The sequence below is a fragment of the Oculina patagonica genome, chromosome 7 (assembly GCF_052425735.1).
Source record: "Oculina patagonica isolate OP01 chromosome 7, crgOcupat, whole genome shotgun sequence".
NCBI lineage: Eukaryota > Metazoa > Cnidaria > Anthozoa > Scleractinia > Oculinidae > Oculina > Oculina patagonica.
Genome location: NC_135764.1, coordinates 21,853,297 through 21,875,060, shown reverse-complemented (window position 1 = coordinate 21,875,060; position 21,764 = coordinate 21,853,297). Strand labels below are relative to the sequence as shown.

At 37.8% G+C, this 21,764-nt stretch overlaps 3 protein-coding genes across 3 annotated transcripts in view; all 3 read right to left on the bottom strand.

The window, feature by feature from the left end:
- The window catches only part of LOC144661548 (uncharacterized), an 89,527-nt gene that overhangs the window by 12,825 nt on the left and 54,938 nt on the right, over window positions 1-21,764 (bottom strand). The gene's annotated exons all lie outside the window — the stretch shown is intronic.
- On the bottom strand, window positions 15,447-16,313 carry LOC144660962 (RYamide receptor-like). The gene has a single exon (XM_078521682.1). The coding sequence runs from the start codon at window positions 16,305-16,307 to the stop codon at window positions 15,447-15,449; it is 861 nt and encodes a 286-aa protein (XP_078377808.1). The 5' UTR covers window positions 16,308-16,313.
- LOC144661538 (QRFP-like peptide receptor) lies at window positions 17,829-19,908 on the bottom strand. The gene has a single exon (XM_078522344.1). The coding sequence runs from the start codon at window positions 19,740-19,742 to the stop codon at window positions 18,717-18,719; it is 1,026 nt and encodes a 341-aa protein (XP_078378470.1). The 5' UTR covers window positions 19,743-19,908; the 3' UTR covers window positions 17,829-18,716.

The window sequence follows — 21,764 nt, the reverse complement described above, 5'->3', positions numbered from 1 at the left end:
GAATAAAAATCGTACAAAGCATTTTCCATGGTGTAATTTGTTTATTTTATATATACTGAGGTTTTTGAAAAGCAAATTAAATCGCTCGACTTTTTATCAGTTACGCGCGTGTTTAGGAAACCCATTCATCTGCCATAAACTAAAATAGCTAAAACATGTTTGTCTTTCAAAATCACATCTTTAATGAAGTAGCACAAGAAATGAGACGTCAGTTTTATACTCTCACAACTTTTACAGAAACAACTTTTGATAGAAAACCTGACTGAGACTTGTACAAAACTTGCAAGTTCCAGTTCAATGTTTTAACAGAACAAAACAGCGCTAAACGCTGAATTACTCAACGCGAACTCAAGTGAACTTTTACCAAATTAAATCAAGAAAACAGTCTGCCAAAACCAAGGACAAACCTGTAGTGTCTTAGTCATCATCTGAATCAAAACTCGCTACAATCCCTCGGAGTGAAGACGGCCCGTATTCTTGTCCTTCCTTTGTGCGAATTTACTCAAAGGTTTATTCAACTCGGCAGGAGGAATTTCGGTTATCTCGCTTCGTGTTTCTCTTTTTGTTTGAAGAAACGTTGTGACAACAAGGCCGTCTTGTTTCGTTTTCTTTATAGTGTTTTGGTTTTCCTGTTCTGCAATATAAACGACTCAGTGGAGCCGTTAAAGACACAAACAAACCTTGAACGTGTCTCCGCCATGTCGCCGGTGTTTACGACGAGAATCAAAATGGCGATACGGTGTTGTTCACAAGTTGTTTTTCGTCGTTCGCGATTGTGATTGGACGAACGACGTTTTTTCACTAGTGAGTTTTCATCGTTCGCCTTTCCTAGTGGCTAATGCATTATACGTATCATTTGTACGCAATCGTTTTTTCGTGAGAAAATCTCAGTATCTATGATATAAGGAAGCTTATTGGGCCGCACAATCGATTACACTCAACCCGCATCAGTGGTCTTATCGAAAGACGCAAATTTAGATCCAAGAATCGCATCTGCTACTATACTTATTAGCTGATAATAGTAGACCCTGTAATTTAGGCTTTTGTTACAAATTTATGCATTTTCGCTGTTTGCGCCTTCATCTTGTTACATTCAGCTGTGACGTTATCTTTTATCTAGAACTGTATGACATTACATAACTTTATTTACATTTTCTACTTTAGAATAAATTTGTGTGATTCGGTAAGCTTGTTAGGATTTCTAGCTTTTTTTGATTTTTACCCACCGAAAATCACTGCATTTTAATTTTAATATTTAAATGTTACCGGGAATGTGTACAAGAACCGGAATGTTTTAACAGTTATAGTACAATTTTCTGAACTTAAGTTTTCCTTGTTTTAGGTGGCTGGGGTTCCCGCGTGGTTCGTAGGGTGGTACAGCGGGTTTGCAGGACCGTGTGTTACAGAGTATGCAGAAGGACTTGCTCTTGGCCGGGAGGGCCGTGCCGCTTCATCTGTACTTACGTATGCCGCAGAGTTTGCTAGTAAAGCTCAAGGGGACTGATCGAAAATAAATGGACGTAAATGACAGCTGACAATCATCCAGGCCTAAGATAAAATAAATTTTTCACCTTTAAAATTTAACATTAGATATAAGACAGGTTTTTAGAGCTATTGGCCATTCCGAGGTTGCGCAAAACTGGGGCGAGTTTTTAATTTTAAGCAATAGTTAATCATGAAAGATCCCGGTGAGATAATTAAGTCGCTTGGCCAAGTTTGATGCTTTTAAGATGAACAGAGACGAAGTAATGTACCTTGAAACATCGTTAAAAATCCATATAACGTTTCTTATTTTGAGACAGCGTCCCTCAAAACCATATAAACTCTTAATTTTTGTATGATTTTTGTGATATTCTTTAAAATGGTCCAATTTAGTGATTTCGTCTTAGTTCCTTTCAAATAATGGGTCTTTGGCAGGATTTTACAGCTGTCACAAAACGAATGAAAATCTTAAGAGAAAATTTTAAGGAAAAAAAATCAAGGTCTATAACTTCGTTACTGTTCATCCTGAAAGCATCAAACTTGGCCAAATGACCAATTACACCGTGATCTTTTATGTCATGGTGTCAGATTATCGATTACTTAAGGTTTGATAACTCACCGAGATTTCTGCGCTACTTAGGAACGGCCAATTAAGTCACAGTTTTCTATTTTGTGAAAAAGATTTTTTATTTTATTTTGAAAGAACTTTCATTTAGAACCAATTTTTAATTTCTGGAATGTTTACGTATGGTCATACGGGCCAATTTTGAGAACAACGCCATAAAACTAGTAGCGCCCAGTTCTCTTAGGCACTCTTTCGTTTATTTTGGCTGTTAATTAACGTTTGTTATGTTCGCTTATAAGGTATGATGGTTTTAGGCTGTATCAAAAAATAATTAGAAAAAAAATTGTGCCTTTTGAACGGTCTAAACTGTAGTAATTATTTTGAAAACAACAAATTGATGGTCAGTCATTTCAGCACATTTTTATTGTATATGTTGTTAGACTAACATCGCTAGAAATGTGTTTAAATTATGTAGCAGTTATAATTAGCATTTAAATAGAATGCATGGTTTAATCATCCCAGTTATAAAACCTGGACTTATAGCACTTTGAGAGGGTTTCTTATGTAGTTGATTTTTGTTACACATTATTTGCAGAATTATGTATAAGAAGCAAGTAGTAAGCTACAATATATCCCTGCGTGGAATTTGGATATTTTACATAAAACGAATGTATAGGTGTCGTTGCGAGATTTTTTGAGGGTGTAAGTCGGCGAAAAAAAGTCCACTGTTATCGTTGTTAAGTTTGTTATCAGTGCAAGGTTGTAGACCTGATAGTATTGTTAGCTTGAAATGATTTTAGTTATTAAAATAAAAGCGAATAAAAGAAGTCGATGGTATATCTTTACTGAGTAACCTTGTAACTTTATATTCGTTTTGGCGAGAAAAAATTTTACTTGCCCCTGAAATAGATAAGAAAGGATCGTGTTTTAATGTGTAATATGGTTAAAATTGTTTACCGTTTTCCGGGATCTTTTCCGAGGTTAAGAATCATCCTCGGCTGTCCTAAAATCCGGAATCCCAGAAACCAAGATATCCGAATTCTGGAATCCTAAAATCCGGAATTACTACATTTGCTCAGATCTCTGGAACTGAGTTAAGCGAACTAGACGAAAAACTACAAAGGGGACTTTAACAAATTCCGCCATTTTAAGACGACCGAGCGAAAAACTTAACTTTGTAGTCATGATCTAATATTCAACTTGTGCCGCAAAACAAAATTTTCTTCGGTATCGCAGATTGCATATTATTTTTAATTGACACACACCTTAAAATTTGCCTGGTTTATCTTGGAATTATCCCTTAGAAATCATTGCAGAAGATCTAAGTCGGAAAACATCGGCACGGCAGCTCCAGAATCCAAAATTGCCCTAAATTTGGCTAAAAAAACATTTCTCCTAACAATGTATTCTTTCTCTTAAAAGAACCGGAAAGATAACAGTGTAAATGAAGTTGTTTACTGTAACACTGCAAACTGGTCAATCATGGTCAGGCTGCGTAGATTTTAGAATTGTGTGACGTGATACCTTGACTGATGCTCTGCTCACACCACTGGTGTTTCGGCTTGGGCCAGGCCGAAGCATGATTAGTCTGATCAAGGATGAAACCTGTTTCGCTATAAAAAGTGTTCACATCAAGCGGTGCACTGCGGGAATCATGATCAAAACATGTCAGTTTATTCTGAGTATGATTTAAAGAACCTCACAAGGTAGTTTCGATGTTGATCAGATGAGACAGGTTATAGTTGGCGCTTACAGCGGAGAGAAAAAAAGAAAAAAAGAACGAACTACCTTATTACATGAAAACTTCGCGATTTTGAGGTGCGCATATTTCGCGACACTTAAATTTCGCGATTTTCCGGAAATTTTGTATTTTGAATCACATTAATTTCGCGTTTTTGAGAAAGACACAATTGCATTTTCGTGGCAGTATTATTTAACATGACCTTGAATTAAATAAAACGACTTCATCAAAGGGACCATAACGTCAAAATTAACAAAGACGCAAGGGGGGGGGGGGGGGGGAACTAATTCTTGGCAATAGCAACAATAAATTTCCCACTGGAAATAAGAACCCCTTTTAACTGTAAAGTTCTCACTTTATCTACACGTAAGTCATGCTTGTACGTGCCTGAGTTATTGTTCTTGAGTCAATTGACGACAACATCCATTTACATTGAAGGCTTCGTCCTTAAGTGGTACTAAACGTATTCTTTCTTGATTATTGACATCATGTGAGTCACTTACTTTTTTGCGTCATGTTATTGTTCACGACACTTATTGTTCGCGTCCCTTTAATTTTGCGATTTTTTTTTTGGAATCGCCAAATGCGCGAAATTAACGTGTCGCAAAAATTGCATGCAATAAGGTAACTTTTCCGATTACAGTATGTGGCCCTAAATCCGGACAGCCCTTGGTCTGGACACTTTCCGTTAATCTTGCATTTTTCCGAAAGGAAACAAAGTTTTAACAAATCCGAACCTTTGAAAAGATTTCTTGATCTGTTTGCTGTCTTAACCTCGCTCGAAGGCTTTCCTGCTGGCGGTGAAGTCGAGAATTTCAATTGGACGTGAGGGTAGGTGAAGTTTGTTTTCGCGATGTTTATTTGTTCATGGCGCCTCAAATTAACTGGGTTTCTTTACATTCCTGTATATCCGAACTGAGCACGCTAAAAGAGGCAACTTTTGGTAGAATTGATGTATAGGAAATATTCTTTCGACTAGTGCAAAAAAATTTGATTGACCGCTTGAGTTTCCGTCCTAAGTATCGAATTAAAATTTCTAAGTAATTTTCCTGACTAGGTCCTTGGTCCGGACACTGACGGCAACCAAATATAACTTCAAACTTATGAAGGTGGCAAGCTAAATAATACTGAAAGAAAAAAAAATTCTAACAAAATTTTCAACTTTCGTTTGAGTTTTAAGGCATAATAAACTTCATTTTACAACAATAAAACTAAAACGAGAAGTCTTAATTCAAACTTTGCAATTCACGCTTATCAGTGTGATAAGCGCTATAGTATATATTCAATGTACTTCTTGATGAGACGGAATAAAGCTCTCTTCCCTAAAAAATTTTTTTTCATTTTTCTGAATTTCACTAAAAAATATAAAAAATGTGCAAGAAGCTTTATTAGATAAGATTTTGAACAATTGTTGCGTAAATTTTGCGTGCTGTCCGGACCCGCTGTCCGGACCAAGTGCCGTCAAACCGAACCACTGTTCACATGTTAGATGGATGGCACAGTAACTTACAGACAAATCTCAGCTCACTGCTCTTCTTCTAAGCTGAAAAATACACGTTCGCGTCTTTTTCGTCCAGACCAAGGGCCACATACTGTATATTAATATAGAGTTTGTTTTGTACTTTACGTTTTAAGAGTACACTCAGAGACCAGCAATCAGATGATCATTTAAAGGCTGTAGAACTTGCTGTGTCTATATCGTTTTCTGAAGAGAGTTTATAAGATGGACCAAAAAAAAATCGGACGCAGTATCCCTTTCAAATATGTATCCAAAAAATTTTGAAACGCCAATTTCCAGCGATCCCGAAAATAAGACCTACCCCCTGTAGGTGGAGGGTGGGGAGGTAGTAAAATGTTTCAACACGTTTTCGTATAAAATGCTTGGAGCTCGGGCAACAAGTCTTGAGAGACAATATGGACAAATCTCGATCTTACGTTTAAAACGAATCACATGAACAGAACTGAATAGTATAAGACATACACCGAAATATGTGATTTAAAAGTTTTTAAAATTCTTTATTTATCTGCTTTTGTTTCCTTTCGCAAATTTATTCTATCATGATTCGATTTTTCGCCCAAATTCTACAGGCATTCACTGTTCAGTTGCAATCATTCTGATGTGAGTGGACAATTGTTCTGAGCGCTAGCTCAAATCTTTCAATGAAATATTTTAACCCATTTTACCCATGGGTGTGTATAACTTTCACGCCAGTGAAAAACAATGTAAACTGGTTTCCCAAAAATACTATTTGCTGAATTAGAATGGATAAAATAATTTCTAAAGAAAAAGGATACAGTGCATTGACATCTTCGGGCTACGCCACTAAATCAATTAAAGAGCTTACCGGTTTTCTTTAAGGAAGCAAGCCAGTTTTTACACAACTATTTCCATGCATGTTTTGTTGTCTATTTTAAATGGCTCTTTATTCGGCTTTCAAAGGACGTCACTTTTCAGTCGGGCAATAAGGTCTTCTTCAACCCTCCCCCCATCCCAGCTTCGAAGGTGCCCGTACGTTTATGCGTTTATGGGTCCTCCTCGAAAATAAGCCCACCAAGCCCACCATATATATAACTCCAAGACTTATTTGGCAAATTTGTGATTATCAATAAATCTGATTAAGTATATAACAAAAGGCTAATAAACAGACGAGCCAATCAGCACAATAAAATTCTGTTGTTTTTCCTCTAACAACTATTACAACTAAAAAACGAAGCTGATATGAATGAGAATATAACGGTACAATAAAAACGGCTGATATTAAATTTTAAATTTACAAAGCGAGAAATTAATTTTTTCTTAAGGAAAACTTAACGTGATCTTTTAGCCTAAGATAAAGTTAACCACACTTCCTGACTGTTTTTTGCTGGATGATTGTAAACTACGATTTAAATCCATTTAGTCTCAGTATCCTGAAGTCCCACTTGGTTGATAAGAGCGGTAGAGCGAGCTTAATTTACTAGATTACCCAGCGACACACATTGGTGCATCCGTATGTACACACAGTACGGTAGACCCAACCATTGCACACTCGTCTGCATATATATATCGACACACCAGTCTGCAAAGCCAGAGTCTACAAGCCCAATATCAGCAGAGCTCTTTATCCTGTTTGAACCTTTTGCAACATTTGCCCAAACACTCAAATGTTAGCTGGAAGTTGAAGAGATTGAAAACGACATAATGAGGATGCAACAGTATAGAAAAGTAGATACAACACCGATGATGAAAGGCCCAAAACAAAGAAACAATGTAGTAGCAGGTCAATCAAGTCAAGAAATAACATCCTAACACAGCGTTAACAAATTAAAACAAAACACTTTCCCCAGGTAACCTTTTCACTGCGCATAACTGAGTAAGCTGCAGCAATTTACGGCGGGTTAAAATCATTCCATTGAGATATACATAACGAATAAGCATGAGATGAAAATCTTTAACTGAATCTCTTCTTGATCACATTATCGGAGGTTTCAACAATGTTATCACTAAACAGTATAATAATTATGTCACACAACGTGATTGGGTCCGCAGTTGAGCGCAAGCAGACTTTGGAACATGTTCTTGACTGTCTTCATCTGTATTTCAAGTGTATTTGGGCTTTAGGATATGTAGGGCATACTGGCCCCAATAATGCAGGGGGATGTTCACACGCTTGGGATTTTTGCTGTGTTTTGAAGAGCTAAAAGACAGGATTTGTCCTGTAAATATACACGCGCGTTGCGCCAACTAAGCTCCGTATAACTACTGTCTTGCTAAATTTAGACTTGCTCGAGAACCAATGTTCTTGTCCGTTTAACGGCGTTCGCGATAATTGTTTATGCCAATCCTTATTGCGTTTCTTCGCTTGCAGTTTGTACTCTTAATGACCCTTCTTGTTTTTTCGGATCACTTTTGTTAAAGTTTATCTACGTTTTGCGAGAAAATGAAAAAAAAAAAAAGTAAAGTAGTAAAGGTTTGATTTTTTGTTGCTCCACGCACCTTCGAATTCCGCTTATTTGAACTTTTCTTTAAGCTATAATCTACACTTCCTTTATCAACATTTATGACCTCCAATTAGTACTTCCTATAGTTATGTTACTACTGCGCATTCTCATCGGCTATAATTTCCCATTTGCTGGACTCATCTTACCCCAAGCTACATAGCTTAGTTTCTTCTTCCCACTTTGGAGAGCCTAGAATTTGCCCCACGCTTGGACCAAAATAAAAGCTATTCATTTCGGAATTAAAAAAAAAAAGACGTTTAGCGACTTGGCGTTGCGACCAGTGGCCTAGTAATATGGAGCTAAACGCGGAGAACTATTTCAAATTTGACGTGTAAGTTTCCCACAAATCTGTTATAAGAATAAGTTATTCCGGAAAACTCGCACGCACGGAGGTCTTGCTTTCACAACTAAGTCACTTGACGTGACCCCAAATAAGCACTTCCTTCAGAGATGACCTTACTATATATACAGCTATTTCAGATAACGTTGTCCGGATCAAAGCTTCATGATCAAGACAAGACTGAAAGGCAGTATGGGTAGGAGAAGAGAGCAACTGCACGTGTTTTATTACTAAAATATATAGTGACATGACAAACGCGGATTTGCCCGTTTTCTTTCTTTTCAGACAAGTGAAACAAGGTACTTTTAACCACACTGAATTTAAAAAGAATTTTCAAACTCAGAGCCAAGTGAGAGTGAAAGTTGTAAAGCTACAAAAACGCCTCCTGAGAGGAAAAACAAACTCGTGAATTCTCCACGTGCGAAATACGAATTTGTACATTTAATGAAGTTTATATGCAAATTTGTAGTGAATACCCAGAACGCCATACGGTCTTGCCTTTAAGTTTTAAGCTTTGGCCCGACAACGTTAATTGAAATAGCTGTAAATAGCTACGTACTCGTAACGACAGGTTACACGCTCAGTATAGACTTACACACTAATACCACACCAATACACTTCAGGTGGATTTCCATTGACGCGTAAAAAAAAATATAGACAATGTATGAACGACTTGCGTAACGTTAACGCAAGTTGTTCATACATTGTATATAATTTTTCAACGCCCATTAACGCACGTAAAAATTTACGCGTCAATGGAAATCCACCTTAAGTGTATTAGTGTGGTATTAGTGTGTAAGTCTATACTGAGCGTGTAACCTGTCGTTACGAATACGTAGTAAGGTCATCTCTGAAGAAAGTGCTAATTTGGGGTCACGTCAAGTGACTTAGTTGTGAAAGCAAGCTTAAGATTTCCGTGCGTTCGAGTTTTCCAAAATAACGGCTCGATTTTTTAAACAATTTTATCCAGAAGGCTCTGGCATTTTTTCTTATTCTTCTAACATATTTGTGGGAAACTTACACGTCAAAATTTGAAATAGTTCTCCGCGTTTCAGCTCCATATTACTAGGCCACTGGTGGCAACGCCAAGTTAAGTCGCTAAACGTTTTTTTTTTTTTAATTTCAAAATAAATAGCTTCTATTTTGGTTCAAGCGTGTCCTTTTAAGACCTTTTAAAACTGTTAACTCCGGGGCAAATTCTAGGCTCTCCAAATGAAAGTGGGAAGAAGAACCTAAGCTATGTAGCTTGGGGTAAGATGAGTCCAGGAAATGGGAAATTATAGTCGACGAGAATGCGCAGTAGTACCATAACTAAAGGAAGTACTGAGGAAGGAAGTGTAGATTATAGTTTAGAAGAGGTCTGAGTCGAGGTCACGCTTAGCGAATTGACTTACATTTAAGTGTCACGCTGCTGCTAAAAAATCTATTGCGTCATTTAAAAGATAGATACGTGAAAACGTATATGAATAGCCTATATTCTGGGTCATGCGTGACCTTTTAAAACTGCTTACTCCAGGGCAAATTCTAGGCTTTCCAAAGTGGGAAGAAGAACCTTAGCTATGTAGCTTGGAGTAGGGTGAGTCCAAGAACTGGGCAATTATAGTCGATGAGAATGCGCAGTAGTGTCATAGCTAAAGGAAGTACTAATTAGAGGTCATGAATGATGATGAAGGAAGTGCAGATTATAGCTTAGAAGAGGGCTGTGTTGAGATCACGCTTAGCGCATTCACGCTGCTGCTCGATAAAACCTATTGTGAGTTATTTAGGTAAATACATCAAAATGAATAGCCTTTATTTTGGTTCATGCCTATCCTTTTAAATTTTGCCGTCATAAATTATTTAGTTTACTGCAGGAAAAGTTCTCAACTTCCCCGTGTAAAAAGAACCTATGTAGGCTGGGGAAGGGTGACATCGGGAAGTGGGTTTGTAGTTGTCGAGAATGCGCAGTACCACTATAGCTAAAGGAAGTGCTAATGCGAGGCCATAAATGTTCCGGAGTGAAGCTGAAACAAGGACAATCTGTTTGAATTCAGGTGTAAAATATCATAACTTGTTTTTTATGTTAACCCTATTCAGACCGGGGGGGGGGGGGGGGGCTTTTGAGGCCCGCGCTGACTTTGAACTTTTATAACTTTTTTAAGATTAAATCAAACGCTCCCAAACTTTCTGAGTTTTCCTAAAATTTATCTGGCAACAATTTGGTAGGGTTGGATGATGTGTCATGAACTTGACATTACCATGGCAACGTCATTTTGACAGGCATGTTTTCCCAAATTTGTAATTTTGCGTGTTTCTGTCAATAAAAATCAACTTAAATGGAATTATTTTTACATTTTTACGGGTTTAAAGCACATTTTTATTGATTTTGAGTACTTGAGTGCAATAAATTTGGGTGGTTTTCGGGCATTTTTGAAAAATTTTGAAATCCAAGATGGCGGATCCAAGATGGCGGCTGTTTTGACATCATGATGTAATTGTCACGTGATGTGACGTGACATATACCAAAAGAAAGATTTTCGGACATGCAATACATCCTATAAGTTTCATTGTGATTGCTTAAATATTCTGGAAGTTAGATAGGGGGGCTTCCGAAGCCCCCCCCCCCCCCCCCGGTCTGAGAAGGTCTAAAAAAGCCCGGTCTGAATAGGGTTAACTTGTCTCAATGATAAGCGAAATGGTGACATGCAATAAATAAGTCGAATAACTCAGAAAATTAAAGTTTGTTTGACGCTCTCAAGCCACTGACTATACTAGAGATTTGTGTAGAGCAAGGACGTAAAATAGGCTCCCATGTACATCTTAAACCGAAGCTAAGGGCCAGAAAATCAACATGAATTATGCACTAAAAAGCATTTTGAATTAGTAGGAAATATATTTCAGTTTCATATAAATTGTCCTTATATTGTTCATTATGACTTTTGTAGAACTGATCCTAAGGTAACTCGGTAATTGATCTTTTTCTGCAGGATTTGACTATGGTGCGTCTGCCAGTGGCTAAATCCTGTTTTTTGAAAGAAGGAATTGATGATGTTCCTAAACCAGCTGACTTAAAGAAACTCCTGGTAAGTTTTTATTCCTTTTCAATGATAATTTTTAGTAAAGAACGAGTCATGAACAAAGACACGAAAAACAAATAAATAACTAAAGCAATAGTCCGTTAAATATATATATATATAAAAACCTAACACAGGCAAGAAGCTTAGAGTTTTCATGACGATATTAGACATTGTTTTGAGTACCAAAACTTGCTTTATCGTTTAATGAAATGCAAGCATGTAGCCCGTGCTTTCTATGAGCGAATAGCCAACAAGGCGCAGAGAAGTGGACTATCGCCCATAGAAAAAAACAGGCGAGTAAACTAATTGTTGTAGAGGTAACATTAAAGGATTGCAGTAAAAAAGAACAATACTTTATACTTTTAATCCAAAATCAAGAACAGCTGTCTTTGTGTTTAACACGATAAATCAGCGAATAAAACAAATGACACGCAATGCATGCAGAGGTGATGATGTTTAACAAAAGTCTTAAATATTTTCAGGAAATTTGTCAAAAAATAAACCCAAATAAAAGATCATACACTTTCTCTAACATTTACCCGCTTTATATGGACACCCGGTAAATAACGTGCACGCTTAACACTACGAGATTTCCTTTAGGCTAAGGTCGGTGAGGCAATTTATGGTTGTCTTCTTCTAACCGACGGTGACCCCTATTTTTTGACGCATTAATTTTATTAAAATGTCCTACGGTTGTCTACAATATATTGCGATTTAAAGAAACTTCCAAAGTCTCCATTGAGTAAATTTAATTTTGAATGCGCAAAAAAGCGTTTTAAGGTAGTGCTGGTTATGTGCGAATGAAGCAAAATCGTTATCTTCCTTTTTTAACTTAGTTCCTGTTTAATAAGAATAGTTTATGATAAAAGATCAAAGTCTATTATGTAATGCAATAATAATGCTTTTTCCTGGAAACGATATTAATAGTTCCTCATTCGGATTACATGGGTTCCTAAAATATACTTCGCGGGTCGTATATTTTTTATAATGGCCATTTATTTCGCGTGCGGTGACCCCCATTTTATTTCTTTTTTAATGTTCATAACATAATTTTAACCTGGACCAAGTTAAAAAAAAAATAAATACTCCCTCTGTTTCAGTGGAATCACCTTAAAATCTTTAGAACATAACTACTAAAGAACTTTTCATTTTTTTTAAAGATGGTGCAAAGCAAAGATGTTGTTGCGATTACAAAACCGCAAACTGAAGTGAAGCTTAAGGTTATTGCAACTCTTGAAGACCGTTCTCAGTTGAATGACGAAATGGCGAACATGTGTGCAAAGCTGCCTATTTATGTAGTTGGCGAAGGAGAGCCGGGCAGAGCGATCGTAAAACGTAGGGGAAACACTTGGGAACTAAATTAGAAAACACAAACTGTAACATAACAAGAACTTAATCAGGCACTCGGGTAATCAGTCAAACTCAACTGAGATGTCTTTATTTGTTTATTTTTTTTTTCACCCCTGTTGTCCGCGTTCTATACAGCTATTCACAATATATTTAAGCCTCCCTCCAGCAAATTCTTCTTAATTAAGAACGGCAACGACCAGTTAATCGGGCTCTCAACTGCTTTAAAATAACCACCTTATATCAGGCAAAAATTTATATCAAATTTTCAATTATTCGCTTTTTGTCGTCCAATCAAATTCCTATAACAAAAACTGCCAGACTATGATAGCTTCCACACAGCCAGTCTTGTTAGTGTTAAGTTAATGGCCTTTTGCCATCCTCTTTCCACTGATCATGACCACATTTGAGACACCACCGTATCGCAGTTTCATGTAGATTGTCTAAGAGGTTGTTTTCTTTGGTTTAGGTGGCCTGGGGAGTTGGATTTGCAAACGTATTTGTAGATGGATTTGCAGAAAGATTTGTTCGACTTGTAGTGACGTGCGGTGTGGAGACGTGTGCAGCACAATTTGCTACTATGACCGTACTGCTGGGTAAAGCGCCATTTCCGATCCTGCTTTCAACAACAAAGTGGCTGTAATCAGAAGCAGCTATCATACGTCATCTAGCCGTATATATATAGGAGCGTAAACCGGTAAAACTGATAAATTTTATTTTAGTCAAAAATTAAATTGGTTATATTTTAGCTTTTCCTTTCTTGTCTCTGACTCGTCCCCAGTCGTCTTCCGAGTTCGTCTTGAGTCGACCGATGTTCCATCATCCTTTGCGTGTTGCAATTTTCGCAAAAGAGACCACTTACTGGGAACGAGTCATTTATTGTTTGTGGTAATTGTCAGGAAAACAGTAATGAAAGTGTGTTTTAATTATGTATTAAGAATGAAACGTAATGTATGATTTATTAAACAAAGCGAATAAAGGCATTTGGTAAAACAAAGTATCTGCTTAATCTCTTAATTTTTATACTTAATTCATTCGCTACAAGTCCACATCATTCACATGGTTAAACTTTGTTATGTACATTGACTCTGAAAAGCCCCATGGGGATGCGCCAATAACGTTTGTATGTATGTGAGGTTCGCTTAATAAGAAATTTGCAGTCAATTTGTTGTCTTGATACTGTTTGAGAAGATCGATGGTTTCTGAGGAAAGAACAGGCTCGAACTTAACAGATGTACAAATAATATAAATACAAAACTTCCTGCAAACTCATTGGCTGAGAGCACGTCAATAAGTCCCAAACAAATTGCAACGAGGAAAATCATGTGATTACCTATATACAAACCGTATAGTTATAAGCCCTGAACTTATAAAACTAAGCGTCAGTTTCCAATGTTTGCAATTTTTACCGGAGGTAAACTGTTCAAAAAATTAGCTGAATCACTTAAAGAAAAAAATAAAAAGCTTCACTCCAACTATCTTATAGTTATGTAGCCTGCGTTGCAGACGTAATCTAACCGGGGTTAGATTACGTCTGCAACGCAGGCTAATAGTTATAGAAAACAAATTTGCTGAAGGCGAGTTCACCGGCGGAAAACAAATATAGCAAGTGGCGTTAATAAGCCGCTAATCCTTGTTTTAAAATAGGTTTCAGGTTTCAGACTTGACAACCCCTTTAGCTTGAAGTGTTTTATAAACGGAATGATGAATGTATATGAAACTGATACATGACCGTCGAGTGAATTTCCAATTAAATTTCCAATTTAACCAATTTCTTCTCACGGGAAAATGTGAGGGTAATATTTTATTTTCGCACCTCGACTTTATCTTTTGAAGTTAACGGCTCCTGTCAGATAATTTTACTCCCAAGAGCAATGTAAGGGCCTGTTTTTTTTTTTTTTTTTATGGAGGATAATTGTCCCTGGTAGGAGGGTTACCCTCCATACCGAGCCACCCCGGGCGAGAGAGCTTTTCATAGGATTCTTTATAAATAGCTGCGAACCGTTTACATGAGAAATTGCAAAGTTGGCTCGGGGGGTAGGGTAGTTCTGGGTGGAGGGTCCTTCGCTTTGAAGGTAGGGTGACCCTGGGAGCGAACCAACTTTTTCTCCATATAAACAGTTTGGTTATTTTTGCCTCGCCTACCAGACACAAGTGTCCGGAGGTAAACTGTTCAAAAAATTAGCTGAATCACTTAAAGAAAAAAATAGAAAGCTTCACTCCAACTATCTTATAGTTATGTAGCCTGCGTTGCAGACGTAATCTAACCGGGGTTAGATTACGTCTGCAACGCAGCCTAATAGTTATAGAAAACAAATTTGCTGAAGGCGAGTTCACCGGCGGAAAACAAATATAGCAAGTGGCGTTAATAACTCTCTTGTGGCATAATACGTTATTTCTTCGTTGCCCAGCTCATGGCTCGCGCAAATTGTGCCATTAACCCTTTCGTCTGTTTTATTTTCAGTGGAAATTATAGGCAACGGCTTAAGAATATCATTAGCTGTTTTCAGGCACTGCAGATCTGTAACCAAGTCGCACCGATTGGCTCGTAAAGACGCAATCTACAAAAATCTAGCAGAAAATCTAGGGTGCGTAAACGCGTGTTTCATAAGAAGACATGTATATTTCATGTTTTTATTTTTTTAAGACACTGTGGGTAACAGAGAATCTAAAAACCCAGTGCGAAAAATGTTGAGGTACAGCAAGTGCATAATATAGAGGCAACATCCTAAAAGACGGCAGGCTCAAATTTGTTAAAATTATAATCTACATTGCCCCCTTTCATAGCTCCCGGTTGGTGATAAACTAAAACCAGTTTTCTCTTAGTCGTTTGCTAATATTCAGTCCCGCATCAGTACCTTTTTGACTACTGGTATATTATATTAGTTTTTTTCCTTGACAAGCAACAAAAAGCTTTTTTAGTATTCTGTCAAATCACCTGCCACAAGAGAGTCTGGTCTTGTTTGTCCATGCAAATAATCTCAGTAAGATAAGAACGGTGAAGGGCAGCCAACATACTGCAAACCCTACAACGATAGCAATTGCCATCTTTAACACATTCCGTTCCCGTTTTGCTCGTTGTTGTCCAGCGTTGGCCGACTGTTCGCCTGGAATCGTCTGTGACTTAAGCTTTAAGATAATTTTACAGTAAAGTACAGATACAACAGCCAGAGGGGTATATAGAAATATAAGAAATATTGCTAATATGAAACTTCTATAGGACGACGACTCTCCAAAGGCTAAGTTCCAATTCCGCACGCACATCAACTTTCCTGGGCTGTATTCAACAAGTCTGTAGGCGAAGAGATATGGAGACTGCACAGCCATCGCGACGATCCAAGTTGCAGAAATTAAGAAGAGGCACAGCTTTGAGTTGATCAGTGGGGGACGGAGAGGAAACACCACAGCACCAAATCGATCCACTGCTATGAGAACCAAGCTCTGCACGGAGACAGTTTTGGAAACATCGGCAAAAAGGACATACATCTTACACAAGGCTTGGCCAAGAGGACCACCTATCAGCCAGGAGTCGTAGTGAAACTTTGTTACAATCTGCGGGAACAGGAAAATTGGTAACAGCAGATCGGACATGGCCATGTTTACGATTAAAAAGTTAGTAGTTTTTCTCATAGATTTCGTCTTGTAGGCGATTATCCCGATTAACGTATTCCCAACCAAGGAAAAAACGAAGAGCAGGCAGTAGGCGAAGGTTTTTGCGACTTTCTCCGCTCTAGGATCACTGGAGCAGCTTGATGGCTGTGTTCCGTTTATCGTTGTGTTGGAGTTTGCCGACATTTTCAAGGTTCAGCTATATCCTCCACACGCTACTATTATTTTTCTATTTGGTGTGTTATTAAGCAACTAACTGCTGCTCAATTTACTTTGTGATGGAAGCGATCATGGTTTTGGCTTGACGTCAATCAAGCAATAAATAGCCTAAAAACGTTCCCTTACTACGTTCTTAAAAAATGCCAAGCTGATTTGCAGCTTGTGCTCTAAATTGCTTTTCAGCAGAAATGGTTTTTTAATCAGTATTATTCGTACAAACATTCTTTAGTCAATCATGATCAAGAAATTAAAAATTAAGGATTTTATGCTGACGCAGTGGAGCCAATCAAAAAGACTAATTCCGAAAATGATTAATTATTTAAAACGTGAACTGACGGTGCTTGTAAAGTCGATTTTAATTTGCCAAGATGATTTGCAGCTTGTGCTCACAATCGCCTTTTAGCGGAGATAGTTTTTTGTTATCATTGTTCTTATCGTATATAACAAAATGGCACGTAATTATGCATGGGGGTCAAATTTACAAATTGTGTTAGTTGATACCTGTAGGTGGACAGCTACGCCGTTCGTGCGTCAAATGTTCTTGTTTTGTTAGAAAATATTAGTAGACGCAGTAGGAAGAAGTAGTTATCGCCTGGATTGTTTCTTTTAAATAATTAGCCAAACGACACAAAGATGTTTCAAGATGGTATATCCATTTGACAACATCTATTTTTGTCACTCATTTTCTGCCTCTGCTCATGTTTTCTTGACTATGGTTCTAATATTTTGTTCATCATTCCCTGGGTGTGATAAAACAATAAAAGGAAGTTGAAAATTTTGTTATAATCCCTGCTAGACCGTTTTCGATATATTGTTTACTAGACAGTCTAGCAAATCGACTGTCGGAAAGACCGTTTACGGTGGGTGGGTAGGGGCTGGGGGCAACTCCCATAATTATGAAAGGGTCGTGGATTTTCGGTGTCTCGCTTTGGGGTGCAAATTTTGGATTTTTGGTTTCGTTTCTGGGAGTCCCTCCCTGGGAGACCTGTAAGCTTGAAGAAAGACGAGTCTTTTTTGGTTCTGTCGAATGGTTGGTCCGGTTACCATATCTTCTAAGTCATGCAATTCGTCTTCCGGCATGTCGGGTCGACTCAGTCTGTTTCAAGGTGTGCGAATCGAGTCGATTTGTAAACATTTAATTTTCAACCCTCCCTGTTGGCCCAGATGCGGTATATTTCCTAAGTGTTCTGCGCGGGATGACGGATTGACTTCAAGCCTGGGGTTAGGGCTCAGGGACTTTAAGGAAGACGAGTTTAATCGAATAGATTCGTCAACATTTTCAACCCTCCCTGTTAGCACAGATGCGGTATATCTTCCAAGTGGCTTGCAATTCGTTTTTTGGCATAACGGGTCGACTTTAAAGGAGACGAGTTGTTTCGATTTGCTCGAATCGAGTCGATTCGCTCAATACCTTCAACCCTTCCCTTTACCCGCGTTGCGGTATTTTTTCTTGGCCTTTCAATTTGTCTTCCGGCATGATGTGTCGACTTTAACGAGAACATTTAACGAACGTGTATAAATGATTGACACGAACTTCCGTCGACATATTCAGTTTTCATCTTGGGAAACAAACGGTTCATTCGTGACATAGAAGTTAAAAGGAGAAGCTTAATAGAATGGCTGTGAAAAGGACAATGATTTCGCCATTCTATTGATTTTTGTTGCTCAACTTTTATTGCTTCTAAATTAAAAAATACAATCTACACAATGCTTGTTAAAATACAGGACTCAAACGTAGGTAAAAACTGTTATGCAAATTTCCTTAAAGGTTGTTAATAATATTATGTTATGACACTCTGGAAGTTTTACAAAAAATATTATGTAGTTTTAAAACACAAGATTTGCAAGATTTAGGACAACTGTAGAGATAAAATACTGTCAATTAAAAAGGTACAGTTTCTGATATTCCTGTTTTCTAAAATATGTAAACGAACTGAAATGTAAAGTTTCTAATAATACAATTTAAAAATCCATTTCCGGTCTTGCGATGTTTGTTGAGATATCATTATGATAATTTTTAGTAGCAGGTGAATTGACAGAACAGTTGCTTGTCAATGAAGAAGAATCATATTGTCAAAAAGGAACTAAAGCGGGACTGAATGTTATCATACGGCTAAGAGAAAACTGGTTTTAGCTTATTGCTAACTGGGAGCTAGCTATAGAAAGGGGGCACCGTATATTATAATTTTAACAAATTTTACCCTTGGATCTGTTAGGGTGTTGCCTTTCTGCACTTTCTACACATCAACATTTTGCGCACTGGGTTTTAAGATTATCTCTTGTTTACATTGTCATAGAAATTAAAACATGAAATATATTTGTCTTCTTACGAACTGCACGCTTTCTTACCCGCCCAACCTGCTAGTTGATTATCAGCTAGAGTTTGGTAGAATGTGATTTACGTGTCCGAGTTTGTGCGACTTGATTACTAGGGCGCTGCAGTCTCCGAAAGCAACTTAGGAGATTCTTAAGCCGTTGTCTATAATTCCCACTGAAAATTAAACAGATGCAAGGGTTAATAGCACAATTTGCGCCAGCCATGAACTGGGCAATGAAGAAATAGCGTATTATGCAACAAGAGTGTCTAGTTTTGTTTGTCCATGCAAAGAATCTTAGTAAGAGGATAATTGTGAAGGGCAGCCAACATACTGCAAATCCTAATACAATAGCAATTGCCATCTTTAACACATTTCGTTCCCTTTTCATGCGTTGTTGTCCAGCACTGACCGACTGTTCACCTGGAATTGTCTGTGACTTAAGCTTTAAGATAATTTTACAGTAGAGTACGGATATCAAAGTCAGAGGGGTATAAAAAAATACAACAGCTATTGCTAATATGTAATTTCTATAGGACGACGACTTTCCAAAGGCTACGTTCCAATTCCGCACGCACATCAACTTTCCTGGGCTGTATTCCACAAGTCTGTAGGCGACGAGATATGGAGACTGCACAGCCATTGCGACGATCCAAGTTGCAGAAATTAAGAAGAGGCACAGCTTTGAGTTGATCAATGGGGGACGGAGAGGAAACACCACAGCACCAAATCGATCCACTGCTATGAGAACCAAGCTCTGAATGGACACGGTTGTGGAAACATTGGCAAAAAGGACATACATCTTACACAAGGCTTGGCCAAGAGGACCACGGATCAGCCAGGAGTCGTAGTGGAACTCTGTTACAATCTGCGGGAACAGGAATATTGGTAAGAGCAAATCAGACATGGCCATGTTCACGATGAAAAAGTTAGTAGTTTTTCTCATAGCTTTCGTCTTGTAGACGATTATTCCAATAAACGTATTCCCAACCAACGAAACAACGGAGATCAGGCAATAGGCGAAGGTTTTTGTGATTTTCTCTGCTTTCTCATTTGTTGAGCAGCTCGATGCCTGTGTTCCATTCATCGTTGTGTTGTAGTTTGAATTACCGACATGCTCAAGTTTCAGTGTCTTATTCAACTATATCCTCCACAAGTTAAAAGCGAAATGCTGCCCTGTCTACATTGTGATGGGAGCGGTTATTTTGATTGGCTTGATGTCAATCAAACATTAAAAACGTGCCCCGACTGCGTATAATTTGCCAAGATGATTTGCAGCTTGTGCTCTAAATTGCTTTTAATTCAGCAGAGGTTTTTTTATTTAGTATTATTCATATAAATATTCTTAAGTCAACCAAAAACTGAGAGTTGAATTAATGATTAAATAAATGTACCGACTCAGTGGAGCCAAGCAATAAACTAATTCCGAAACTGAATATGTTAAACGTGAACTGACGGCGTTAGTAAAGTGGCCACATTTTAATTTGCCAAGATGATTTGCAGCTTGTAACAAAATGGCGCGTGACCATTTTTTACTTTTTTTATTCTATTTATTTATTTATTTTTCCTTTTTGCGCGTGATCCTGCTTGAAGGTGAAATTTACAAATTGTGTTATTTGACACCTGTAGGTTGACAACTTCGCCATTCACGCGTCAACTATTCTTGTTCTGTGAGTAAATAGTAGTAGACGCAGTAGAAATAAGCAGTTATTAGGGCTTTCCACAAGTTACTCGGAAGTTTTTTGGCAACTTTTCAAATTTTCGAGCAACGTTTCCCCTTTTAAGCGATTGTCTTTTTCCTTTCCAACAACTTGTTGCATTTTGAGCAATTTGCAGACCGAAGATCTACGAAGATTGATCGAGTGTTGAACGAATGCCATACGAACGTTTTCGAAGTATAACGAAGTTTGCCGAAGGTTTTCGTGGAACATCCGAAAACGTTTCGACTTTAGACTCATTCCAGTCAGCAATCATGTCATCGATATCTTCACAATTTTTCTCAATGAAATAAATCCTCCAAATTCAAAAAATTATCAAAATGTTATCAATATATATACTTCTGTTGCAGTGAAATTGCGTTAAACTGCTGAGAAATCTTACCTTCAAAGGGAAATTAGCCGATATTTGAAGAAATTTTCTTGATAAAAAGCTGCGTTTTGGATTTTTTGGGGCAACTTCCGAGCAACTTTTTGCGGGCCCAAGAGAGGCCCGCAACCCTAATCTTGACAGTGACCAGCGGATTGCGTTTTACGCGTGCGCGCCACGTTAATAATAGGCGAACAGAAACCGGAAGTTGAAAATTTTGTTCTTCCACTAAGAACGATCGGAACGCAAAAAATGTGTCAATCACGATAGTTTGTCGTAACACCGGAAGAGAAAAATCTCTTCTCCAAGAACGATAAGAATGCGAAAAAAGAGTCAATCTCTAAACTGTTTGTCACATAAGATCAACGCTTCTGTCACATGGAAGATTGCAAACATTACAATTTGTAGACGTTGTTTTATAGGTTTGTTTTTGAGAAAATTTGCTGTGATTATATCACAGATAAAACAACGGCAAAGCGAATGATTCCAGAAACGGTTATTGTCGAGGAATTCGTTATATATAACACTGACAACATAGCGAGTTTATCAACCGAGGAAAATCACATCTCAATTCACACCACGTGCTCGACTACACTTCACAATCAACTGTCAATCAAAAAACAACTCTGACTGGTTCGCGGCCGGTTCGCGGCAATTATTAAAGCGTGACGCGTTGCTCGGAATAATTGTCTTTAATTTTGTCCAGTGATTTTTCATTAATCGCGCCACGTTAACAAAAGGCAAGCACAACATAGCGAGTTTACAGACTGAGAAAAAACACATCTCAGTTCACAACGAGTGCTCGATTACACTTCACAAAACTGTGTAATCAACAACATAGATTGGTTCGCTGCAATAGGAAATGATAAAAACATGCATTCCTTGCGTGACGCGTTACTCGGAATACCATTGTCTTTTGTCCATTTTATCATTTATTTATCGACACTGCCATCTAACATTACGCACTCTCGTACCAGTCAGTACCTTTCAGTTCTAAGTGCGTCAAGGTCCGCACTTTCTAACC

Bases quoted from the DNA above. Each gene is read 5' to 3' on its own strand.
- LOC144660962 (XM_078521682.1), bottom strand. From the start codon at position 16,307: ATGTCGGCAAACTCCAACACAACGATAAACGGAACACAGCCATCAAGC.
- LOC144661538 (XM_078522344.1), bottom strand. From the start codon at position 19,742: ATGAATGGAACACAGGCATCGAGCTGCTCAACAAATGAGAAAGCAGAG.